The sequence below is a fragment of the Manduca sexta genome, unplaced genomic scaffold, assembly GCF_014839805.1.
Source record: "Manduca sexta isolate Smith_Timp_Sample1 unplaced genomic scaffold, JHU_Msex_v1.0 HiC_scaffold_1211, whole genome shotgun sequence".
Lineage (NCBI taxonomy): Eukaryota > Metazoa > Arthropoda > Insecta > Lepidoptera > Sphingidae > Manduca > Manduca sexta.
Window position 1 is genome coordinate 1 of NW_023592054.1, and position 12457 is coordinate 12457.

Genomic DNA, 12457 nt, shown 5'->3' on the forward strand with positions numbered 1-12457 from the left:
AATAAAATACTTTATTTATCACGTAGGCGAACAAAGTTGCACTTATGATACGTCAAAACAATGTATAAAAATAATTATATATTATTATTTCTAAACAATATCTCTAGCAATTATAAAATGCAACAGAAAGGGTGCCTTAAATTTTGCCGTAAGTACCTGCCTTAGCTTCATAGTTTGAGATAATAGTAGATACTTTCTAGTCCCGTCAAACTGACTTGTTCAATGTTCATGCTTTGGACAAATAAGTCTTTATCGCGGCACTACAACTTGAGGAATAATGTACCTACCCATAATAAATAATTAAATATAATATATATGTACCTAGGGCAAGCTACATATCAAATAGCGGAACCTCGCCCCCCTCCGAAACCCAACTTTCGAAAACACGCCCTAATATACTTAATGATTTAAAAATTGTGCGAAAATTCAATGTATAGGTCTTTGTGAAATCATTTGGTAAAAACTATATATATGTGTATGTATTATACCCATACACATAGGCAAGTAACCTAGCCTATCGCTCGTTTTGATGTCGTATAAAGCCGCGAGTAAAAATCAAAACACTTCAAATCCGATGGACAATCCCACCCATAATGCTTATATTACACTTAAATAATTAGATATTCGCATTTTGGCGCTCAAGTTTCCAGGACAAAGACCCAGAAACTCGAGTCATGACTGTGACACTAGGCCTTAATTGCCACCACTATTTGCGCGAGCTAATTACATAGAGATAATAATTTAACACCTGAGTATTGTGTTTAAAACATCTAATGCCTCAGAATGACAAGCGTAAGTACCGGTTTTCCCGTCTATAATGTAATATTGAAAGTAAAGCTTCAGCTGTATTCAGTTTTGCTTACTACCATAATATTCATAGGAATATGGAATATCTAAACTATGATTATTTTTTACATCTTATCACAGTATCTGTCTTATCTCACGCGTGGAAGCATCAGTGTTTTCGTAATGTATTCTCAAAAGCGGTCAAGTGGAAGTAAAACACACACATTGAGCGGGTTCTATACCATTACGTTTTACACAATTAGGTATTATAATCTATGTATTATGTGTTTACTTGAATATTTATTTCCTATCGGTCGCCAAATATATTTATCTAGTTATTCACTGGGCGATTAAAAATACTTAATGATTTTTACCGATATGTAAGTACCTACTCCAATGTGGAAGTTGATTGAATGAGTTGGATGAGAACGCCAATTTTATGAAATGACGCATTAAAAAATATTTTGATCCATGAGAACATCACTACTAAAGGAGGAAAAAATCTGTTACCCATAGGTTAAACTATGAATTTACCATTTTTACTCTAGTAAGATGCCCCGACTCAACACGGACAAACGAAGAACAAAAAAATAATTGATATGGTGGTAAATTTTTATGTCCAACTTTTGCAGTGTCTAAGAGGTGCAGGGCACTAAAAATAAAACGCGGTCGCACTACGAAATAGACGACACAATTTATAAGTGCCTCATAAAAATTTAGACTAGATAACAAGTGTCTACTACTACTTACTTATAACTTTTTTATTTCTAGTTCTACGACAAAAAGTTACTGGACCAAAGTTGTAGAGAATTTAATTTGCAACAAAAAATGTTTACAATTTTTTTTTGTCAGGTAAATAGTTTAAGAGATTCATCGTAAAAACCATTTCAACCCCTATTTTCAAGATGGCGGCCGTGGGACAAGGGTGGCGACCCCACAAACTTGGTTTTAGCTTTACACGGACCCCCTACACTTCAAAATAATAAAATTGCGTCCTCTAAAAACGCAACCCCAAATGTAACTTTTCAATGGACTAGATATAAAGTGACAGGTTGCTTTTACGTTTCGTATGGCTAGATATCTAGAAATCCAAATAAATTAATGCCATAAAATGTTCCTACGAATGCACTTAATACAAGGTATAGGTGTATCACAATGTCAGAATGTGATAACCTCTCTCTTAAGAAAACTGAAACTTATTAGTGTCTCTGTATTTACTCAGAAGTATGACCTTATGACCTGAAGCGAGTGCAGCACAAGTTATCTATAGTATGAGACACACTGTTTATCTAGAACGCATAATGAAAGCATTTACAATGCGTACGTACAAAAATTCAACATAAGCGATAATGACGTGAAAATCGGCGAATTTGTAACTCTACGTTATTACTGGCTAAATAAATATCACAATTTTAATTTAGAGATTGGGTCAGATAAATCATTGTTGCAAACTTGCCAGCTTTACCTCTAACACTTATGGTTAAGTTTTTACAAAGTTTAAAATATGGTTATGTTTATCATATTGGTTTCTAGTGATATGAATACTCATTTATTACGGGTTCGGCTAAAAGAGTTTCTAAAACTAATAGCATTTATGACTCATCCCATTAAATGTTACATAGGTAAATATATAAAAATTTAAAGACCCTATATTCCTAACTTACATTCTTTTGTTTTCAGAATTAGTGACTTCCCAGTCTCCTGTTATTTCTTAGTGGTGCTACTCTGCTCCGCTCATGTCAGAAGTAAAGAGGTAATGACAGATATCGAAGCTTTGTCTGGCAAACCGACTCATTGCACATACGAATATGCATACGATATGTATGGAGCATATTGCGCTGGCCTTCGACTAACGAAAGTACCAAGCCTGAGAAGTGGAATCGATAAAAACTAAAGAGATAATTCTTAATGATTGCATCCTTTTCACAAACTTAAGGACATAATATTATAAATGATACTAAAACTATCTGTCCTACTGATCATGTATATTTTTGTTTACAGATTCTAGATTTCAGCGACAACAAACTACAAGAACTTCATTCAGACACTTTGTCTAGTTACACCAGTATAAAGTTCCTGTACCTAGCAGAAAATCAAATCTACTCTATTGATGAAGATGCTCTCACATCATTTACAAGTCTACTAACATTAGATCTCTCGAATAACGTTATTTTACAACTACCTAACTCAATATTCCAATTACCATCTCTTCGTAAACTTTATTTAAAAATCCTCTTGTGCATCTGAGATTAAATGATTTAATGATAACGCGGCCGATAAAAGCTCCATTGGAGCTGCTAGACATATCTGATTGCAAAATAAAAGAGTTACCACAGTGGGGACCACTTCCTCAGTTGATTTTCTACAATATCTCCCATAATCCACTCACAACTTTAGATGCAGATCATTTTGCTGCGATGTGCAATTTAGCAAAAGTGGACTTGACTGAATCAATAAACGATTTTAAACTGTGCAATTTAAAACCAACAGTTTCTTGGTTTCAAGAAAAAGGCGTTTTTTTCCAGTTGCAAGACTATACTAAACTAAATTCAATTGGTAACTTTTAAACAATATTGAATTTCTAAATTTATTAATTATGACAGGATTAATAATTTCGAATAAATAATTTCTTGTTGCAGACTTTCAAAATTGTCCTCAAGTGAACAACTCGGTCATGTACAACGCAACATATCACCGATGCAAAGCAGATTATTTGGAGGTACACAAAATTTAAGTAACACTTTTCAATATTTTCTATTCCAACATAATGTGGTGGTTGTTTTAGATTGGTATTTCGTAACGAAAATTTAATAATTTGCAGAATAAGCAGAATCACTTTTCTTTCATTGAGTCAAAACTATAGCAAATATTTTTAATATAATTGTACATAGTTCTATGCTGATACTTTACAGAAAATTAATTATTATAACAAATGTCAATACTTGTAGCATGCATTGCAGTAATTTATGGCGTGTATGGTTGTAGTAATACGAGTTTGGAAAACTGTCATGAGGCTATATTGTTAACAAATACATAAATAAGCAAATTACGATTGTTGAGTCTATAATTATCTATATGCCATAAGTAAGGAATTTATCGGCCTATTATATATTTCAGGTGCAAAATATCAAGGCATCCCGTCGCACTTGGCTAACGATCGGAGGTGGATTGGCAGGGTTCCTAGTTGGATTCATCCTCCTTCTATACATAATGCATCGCCACAACGTCTCACAAATCAAAAATGCATCAAAAGTGAAGAAAGTCAGACCGGCTGCTGATGGTGACAAACAAACAACAGCTATACTTCTTAACGATGTATCGCAATAAAATAAATTCCTGTTAAACTACGAGATCTGGAACTATGTGGGTATAGATAGATACTGCCGAATAGAATAAGTACTAGTTACTTAATTAGAACGTCTCGTATTCCCATTATTACAACTGCGGATTGTTTGTAACCTGTAGCCGTATGAAAATGATTTTGATCTTTAAAATATACAACTAGACTGATAACACAGTAACGTAAAATTCATTGGCTTCATAATTTCGACGATAGGACCAATCTAATAGATAAATAGTACATATCTAGTAGTTTTGTCAAACATATATCTACTGGCTATCTAGTAGTTAAAGGTATCTACATAAGATATGTGGTGCAATTTTTTTTTTTTGTTGATTATGATTTATTTAATATATTAAGAACTTTATTAAATTGGCTGCTAAACATAACAGCAATAAAAATCATAATTTTAAAATAGATGTACGTGACGAAATCTCCAGGTGTTTAAACGTATAGATGTTAAATAAAATTAGTTATTTATAATATTAATAAATAGGTATACAGGAAGTAATTAGTTGTAGCACAAAAATATTTGTATTTCAAGATGGGAATCATTACAGTATTTATATTAAGTTTGAGAAAAGTATTGCAATTTTTTTAACACAAATAATTTCACAAATAAGAGGCTTAAAAAGGCTGACTAAACTAATTTTAAAACAATTATTTATTTCTTCCCGTAAAACGTAATTTTTACATACAAAAAATTAAGATGTTTTTGTGTTAATATTTATAGAATAATGCTTTTGCCAAAGATAGTAATAAAATGCGAGCATGTATGAGTGTGCGGGCGATGGGTGTGCGAAGGTTGAATAATGAATGTAGTTGAGATTTCGGAACTAGTTTTCTTATATCAATATTATGTGTAAACGAAACTTTATGTAAAGCAATGCTTAGCCATTATTACTATTTTAACAACGTTATTAAAAATAATTTAAAATCACTGTGATAGGTAATAAAACTGTTTTAAATATTTTTATACAACTGTCATTTATTTATATATCCCTGAAAATTCCATAAAACGAGAACAAATTAAAATGCGTTCAAACTCATTAAAACAACGAATTATATTTAAATTAAATTAACAAACTGAACGAAGTTGTCATAAGCTAAAAATATGAAGGTAGAAAAAATGCTATTTGATTTTGTTAACATCTCCAAAGTGAAACAAATTACACAACTGAAATAAATCAATAAAAAAAACTGTATTGAGTGAACACAAGCAGTAGTTCCTTCCGTTGGCACATTCAGATGTCCTCTTCTACTTTGTCTGCGTGGACATGAATGCCAGCTTCAGGGAAATTCCGTTGAATGTAATCCAAGCATTGGGGAGAGAGCCAAGTGCTTCAGGTGTCCTTCTTTTCACTATCATTCACGCCTTTAGACGTGCCCGGTATGTGTGTTTCCTTTTCCTTTGCAAGACGCTGTTTGCTAAACTTCCCCATGCCTGGTTGGTATATAACCAAACTTGGGCGATCCTGCGAATGGTACTTTTTGTTAATCCAGATAAGAAAATTTCATTAACATTTTAATGCTTCAATATGCCTACAATTAGCCAAATGCGAGTGAAATTATCCTTAAAAGAAAGGAGTCCGATGTCCCCGCGGTAAAAAATGTAAACTGTATTCACAGACCTTGTGGCAGAAATGTAACTCGGTATCTACATCATTTTGTATAAAATAAGTTCTCTAGTTCCCTAACATGTTAATGCAATGATTACGATGTGTACATGGTATTAAATTACATTTCGTATTTCGTTAATACCAAGATAAGAAACATGCTATAGCAGACGACAACTCGTTCGCGGTGTTTGTCACGGCGCAGCAGTACGCGCGACAAGGACCACGCGGAATTTTGATACAACGTCGATGTCATATTATATCTATCAAGATCCCGGGAGTGGTAACAACTTATATATCTCTGCGGGATAAAGGGGCCTTGCATAGCCTAAAAGCTACGGGTACACGTGTCTAACAACGCGTCTTACCATAATCAAACTTAGACAAAAGATTCCGCCAAGAAATCCGTGTCGGTATGTTGAGGATACAGCAACTTTACTCAGCCGAGAGCGTTTTCCATACATAAAAGACCAAATGCAAATACCTCTGATTGGTATTTAAAACGCCTGTACTTTACACAGTATAAATAAGGGGACCTATGGTGATCTGTGTAGGCATTATAAACCCAAATAACACTCGTAACATAAATTAAAGTGCCAGTGTCCATCTCAGGGACATGTTTGACTTTGCATACAGTTACTGCACCTATATGTCCAGTAGCAACATTGAACTCTCGCAAGTCGACATTTATAAAAATCCCTCGACAATAAAGTGACGTAAATTGCATTTAAGTTATTATTAACATTAAATCATGCATACCTTATTCCTAATTCTGCGTTCCGTGCGTTGGTCTGTACCTTCAGTTTTTTCCTTCTCCTCAGAACCCTCTCTATCAGTAGATTTACTTCTGTCATCGAGAGATGTTTGTCTCTTCAGTGCGGTCTCTTTTACATTTACATCATTAGATTCCAGACTGCTTCTTCTGATTACAGCACCTGTCACATCATTCTCTACCTTGTCTCCAGAGTGATCTTTAGAATTTTCCTGATTCTTTGCTTCTTCAAATTTCATCTTTTTGTCCATTCCTTCTATTAATTTTGTCAGATCATCAGTTTTCACTTGCGGTAATTGTGTGAATGGTTTGATATCATCATTTAGTGTTTTCCCTTTACTCTCAGCTATAATTTTACTTACTGCAGATTGTCTTTCGGATTTAACAAATTCATTTTGTTTAATTCTTTCTTTTCTGGTGTCACTATATTTTTTACTTTTCAGTTCACGTGGAGATTCCTTTACTTTGTCTCTCTTGTCTCTTTTAAAAGCTTCCGATTCTTCCCCTTGATCATCGTTAATTGAACCATCTTTTCTGTCATTCTCAAGTCGCTTTTTCTTATCACCTAACACATTCAATCCTGTTTTGCGCTGTTCTCTATATGTTTTAGATTCAAAAACAGATCCATCTTGATTATTTGATTTTACGTGTTCATCTTTTGTCTCAATTTTTTCCTTTTCCCATTCTCTTGATTTAATCTTTTTGACTTCATTCTCTCCATTATCTTCTTCCTGGAAAATGTAAAATGATGTTACGTAAATAAACTCAATTTTAATATAAATTTGTTAATACTACATGATAACATGTCTTTATTGTGTTTGGCAACCCTGTTACGTCATCGTCTAATAGAAACTAAAACATGATTTTACTATGATACTCTCTACTTAGTACGACTCAATATTGTTAACTACTGTGACATTAACGCGCAAATAATACGCAAAAACCTTATCGCATGTATCGCCGCCACTTTTTTGACTGCCATCCTGGATTTCTTTTTTGTCACACAATTTTCCAGATGTCAGAGTAAAAGTGTTATGAGTTTTCATACACAACGCTGGAAAATGACTATCCCAGTCAGAATCATTTGTAACAAATTCGTCATTGTTGTGCAAACATTTAGATTCAATTCTCGATGAACTGTGAACTTTACTTTTATGGTATACTCTTTGTTCTCCAAACCAAAAATTATTATTACAGTATTCTTGTTTTTGTTCATGATATTCAGAACTATAATTAAAACTTTCATCTTCTGATAAATCACTGGATCTCTACAGAAATAGAACAAAGATAAGAGTTCACTAACTTGTTTATATTATTATAAACTATAAATAAGGCAATTATTCTGAATAATTATCAAAACATCATTAGGCAACAAATACATTGTATAATAACCCAATTCCCGGGTAAAACATAATTGTCTTAAGTTAACTTACTTTTATGGTGTCTTTGGTTTTTCTCTCGATTCTCATTTTCCTCTTATCGTTTTCGCGTCGCCTGCGCTCGTCTCTGCCGCGTTTGTCTTGCTTACGAGCCGCAAGGTATTCAAGCAATGGAGTTGATTGAACCTTTTTGTCATTTGCTAAAATAAATGTGTTGTAATTAAACATAGTGTAATTCTCACCGGACTCCTTGGTATGCTTATATTGTTCAACAATTATAAAATCAACAAAATAAATTAGATATTCTGTATCAGTGAGGGTTTAGCAACAGTAATAAAAAAATGCCATATATGTCAATATTGCTGGGCAAATATGGGTAAATCTGGAAAAAAAATACTGTACAACTTGGGATAGAATTTTGTGGCTGATGAAGCATGCCCAATGCACAAGAAAGCAACTTAAAGAAAATATATATACAACCTAAAATTGTAAAAGTAGTCATTAATGTTTTCTACTTTACATAGTAACAGATTTTAAAATGCCAATTCATTAAATATGTAAGTCATATTATGCATATTATGCTAAATTACTATTTACAGTCCACAGAGGCAGCTTTACCTATTGTGCAGGGTGTGTGCTGCACACGGGCGCAGTTTTTTGGGCGCTGAGCGCCGCTTGCGACACTTTCAAAGAAACATGCGTCGCTCGCAACACTGGCGCTCTCAAACAACCTGCGCCCATGCTAAGGCCAGGCAGCGGCTTCTTAACCTTACACAATAACTTTTGATTTAATATAATCAAATTTATTAGATTGTCTCTTAGGGGCGCCAAGGAATTTCTTGCACACGGGCAGCACATGAGCTTGAGCCGCCTCTGACTGTCCATTTAAGTCTCTACCAATAAATTGTACATTAGAAAACTTTTTTGATAATATTTAATTGTATGTTGGCAAATCTTTTTATGACATTTAAATGACAAGATGAGCTAGATGCTCACTTATACGACCACCAATAAACAGCAACAACGCCATACATAACTTTGAAGAACAAAGTTTTGTGTGTAAATTCACTGCACTCATTCCTATGAGATATAAACTGGCCACAATGGCTTTCAAACTGGAACACAACTATGCATAAACACTGTAGCTTGGCAGTAAGAATGGAACTTGCAATAAAATCAACCACAACGGTTTCTCAACAAGACTACCTACACTTACCTCAAATAAAACGTCCTCATATTTTACATTATGAAACCATTATGCTCTTACATAATGATTATGGTAGTTTTTTATTACACAAAGTAACATTTTAAGATTAATTTACCATCATTGACAGGGTAAGCATACTCCAGTTTTGGTTGGTTCTCTGTCTCTGGTTCTTTAGTTAGGTTTTCCATAAATTCCTGGTAAATTGGGTCACTCTCTATGGTACCACATTTTGGATCCTTCTTCTTCTTCTTTTTAGGTATTCTTTGAAATGGGGCATATTCTACAATACCCACATACTCCACACCTGAAAAGGAAAACAGATCTTATTAGAAAACCATTTAATTTACTTCGGTCTAAAACTGTTATTCTATACTGTTTCAGCCTTCATCCATTCTTGAATACAATCCTTTAAACAATGCTTCCTATAAGAATTCATACTCATTTGAGGACCACCATAGAAAATTCGAGAGTGGCAATTTTGCTCTCACAGAGTTCTATATCGGATCTAAATAAAATGCCATTCAAATACATAGGCAATAATTTGAGAAATCAGGACATTCCTCATCACATTTCTCCCATTATGTTTTTGATATTGTAAAGCACATTGTGATAATGCAAGTATCAAAATATATTGTTAGTGTAGCTGGGCATAGCAGTGTGATCATATACAAAATGTGTGGTTAGCATTACTGGATATTATGAAATATGTCAAACAGTGGTTAGAGCTATATTTACATAACGCCTAAAATGGACAATGGAAAACTTTCCATTACTAAAATCTATGTAACCAACCTTTGTCATCTAAAAAGACATATCCATCAAATTTATCTTTGAACAAGAAAATATCATCAACATTTACAAAGTTTATATAAGCTCTGGAGTAAAGGTTATTCCCCAGCGAAGGATCAGGTCTTGCAAAGTAAAAATAGTCGTGTTCTGGTATAGGAGACACTTGTTCCATAAACGATTCCTCCGTCATGGTGGGCGGCAAACGCCTAAGGATTATCTAAAAGCATAATAGAAACGTGTCATCGGGCATGTATCAACAATCGCATGAATTCCAACTTCACAAAAGTAAATTTAGTCACTTTGATCAAAGGCCGTTGAGCCTTCGTCTTCCTGTCCTTGTTCTTATTGGCGAAAGCCTTGTTGCCTGAATCTGATTGCGAATCCTTGGCATCTTGGTCCTCAGTCATTGTGTTGTCTAAATTTGTTTGCGTTAGCTTGCTGAACAATCACTCAACATTATCAAAAAACCGTGTGTCGTGTGTAATTTTTTTGACATTTTGCATTTATGCAGTAGTGTTGAAGCCACAGATAAGGTATCATCGTAATAGGAAAAATACAAAATACTAGATGTTTATGTTGCAACCCTCTATTACAAAAAGTAGCAGCACCTCACAGTGAAACGTGCATCGACGTATAATACACAAATTACGAATTTCGGTTTATTATAAGAATTAGATTTCTGACCTTTAACATCCATAAAGGACGCGCAATGTGCCTACGCGAATAAAAAATTTGTCACTTTCCGTGACACAGTTACATTGAATGTACTACATATTATATATGCATAGATAAACTAGTGTGTGAATATTATAAACGCATCCCTACATATATATATTTTCAAAGCTTATCGCATTGTTATATATTATTATCTAAGTTTTGCATCTCTAATTTTGTCACAAGTATGTGTATAAAATATTATTATCAAAATACCAACTTCAGATATTAATTTCATACTAGGTTTAAGTTATACCTAGTATACTAAGTATAACAATTAACAACAGCAATTATTTCTTATCGAATTACGCTAATTTTTTTGCCATGTATCTTAAAAATTTATATCGATAAAATAAAGATATATAACTTCACCGAAGAAGGATGAATTAAAAATGATTTTTTAAAAATACCTGCTCACTTTGTTTTATGGAATAAGGTAGCTCCAGACCGTGACTCCAATCTCGAACACATTTTGTAGTAGATTGTAGTAGATAAGTAATTTAACCCCTCAGTTTAACCCTTTCGCTATGTTTCGTGTTCTGTTGACATTTGTCAAATTTTAGGTTATATTTTCAAAGTACTCAGGACTAATTGTTTTGTATAAGATTTTCATGATTTTCGTAAATAGGTATCTAGTTTAATTTATAAAATGCCATTACATAATAATATGAAGTGTGTTAGAAACATACTGAAATACAATGGAATATTAAAACAACTTAAACACGGTCGTATTACATCAAACTCGCGTTATTTTTCTAATGCCAATGAAACCACCGATTCTGTAAATCCTCCAGAAGACACGACTAACAAGATAGGAGGATTCGCCAAAGCTTTTGAAAAACAATCCCAAATTATAGAGACACCGGAGAGTGAAGAAAAATACACATTTGCATCACTTTTGAGGAACTCTAACCTGATGGATGTAAGTACCTATATTAATAATTTATATTTAAAAAAATGTGTACATACTAATAAGTTTATTATATATTAAATGGAAGCGTAAATTGTGCCATATAATTATAATTCTACTGTAATATTTATTGTAAGTAGTACAAAAATGTTTGTAGCAAATAATTAAAATATGAAAAAATTTCGCCATGAATAAAAATAGTACATTTTTTGTGTGCCTTGGTCACAGTTAAAACTATAATGCAATACTTACTTAGTTTGAAAACAAAAAAAAACAGACTGCAAGATAATTCTAATATTGTCCTATTTTTTACTTGTAGAAAATTAAATAAGAAGTACTTATCTACTCAAACCATGAAATCTTAACTAAATTTGTCATTTTGCGTAGTAACAAAAATATATAATTTTCTGTTTACAGCTCGGAGATCCAGTAGGCAAGGTGGTGATAGGCAAAATATTTCACGTTGTTGAAGATGACTTGTACATAGACTTTGGATGGAAGTTCCACTGTGTTTGCACCAGGCCTGAGAACCCGTGGTGACGAATATGTCAGAGGAGCAAGAGTGAGAGTTCAAATCAATGATCTAGAACTTTCCTCACGGTTTCTAGGATCAAGCACAGATTTAACATTACTGGAAGCTGATTGTAAACTCCTCAGTCTAGTCTCAACACCGAACCGCTCTACGGTTAGTGCTACTTAGTTTGTTTTACTGTATTTCAAACAATAAATTTAATTTAGAACTAGTTACAAATGTTGTTTTATGAATTAACCTTTACTTGAGGGATATTATTTTTTAATACTATTTGACGATTCCAAAAATGGCGTGTAGTGATAGACTTAATGTAGTAGATCTGATTTTTATTATTTATATCCTGTTTATTCATTGGAAGATTTTGCTTTTGAAATATTAAAGGAGAAACTTGATTTATGTCTTCACACATGCT

The 12457-nt window shown here is 33.3% G+C and overlaps 3 protein-coding genes across 5 annotated transcripts; 2 read left to right on the top strand and 1 right to left on the bottom strand.

Moving 5' to 3' along the window:
* Positions 1-2430: 2430 nt before the first annotated feature.
* On the top strand, positions 2431-4543 carry LOC119191221 (immunoglobulin superfamily containing leucine-rich repeat protein-like; the record flags this gene model as incomplete). The annotated part of the gene is given in 5 exon segments (XM_037445130.1): positions 2431-2669; positions 2786-3010; positions 3013-3342; positions 3426-3505; positions 3904-4543. Coding segments are annotated over 5 exon segments (1084 nt in total), but the record flags the coding sequence as incomplete, so codon positions are not given.
* Positions 4544-5169: 626 nt separating this feature from the next.
* On the bottom strand, positions 5170-10441 carry LOC119191219 (regulator of nonsense transcripts 3B-like). 3 transcript variants are annotated; one of them, XM_037445126.1, is made up of 8 exons: positions 10189-10441; positions 9893-10106; positions 9216-9404; positions 7948-8093; positions 7665-7782; positions 7459-7568; positions 6502-7245; positions 5170-5601 (listed from the first exon to the last, which is right to left on the bottom strand). In XM_037445126.1, exons 1-8 carry the CDS (start codon positions 10294-10296, stop codon positions 5470-5472), a joined length of 1761 nt encoding a protein of 586 aa, XP_037301023.1. In that variant the 5' UTR covers positions 10297-10441; the 3' UTR covers positions 5170-5469. The 3 variants fall into 3 exon arrangements, with proteins under 3 accessions (XP_037301023.1, XP_037301022.1, XP_037301024.1); XM_037445125.1 differs by having other exon boundaries at positions 7459-7782; XM_037445127.1 differs by lacking the exons at positions 7459-7568; positions 7665-7782.
* A 599-nt stretch (positions 10442-11040) lies between these two features.
* Positions 11041-12260, top strand: LOC119191220 (28S ribosomal protein S28, mitochondrial-like). Its single transcript, XM_037445128.1, is given in 3 exon segments — positions 11041-11525; positions 11931-12044; positions 12046-12260. Coding segments are annotated over 3 exon segments (555 nt in total). The 5' UTR covers positions 11041-11252; the 3' UTR covers positions 12214-12260.
* Positions 12261-12457: the final 197 nt, after the last annotated feature.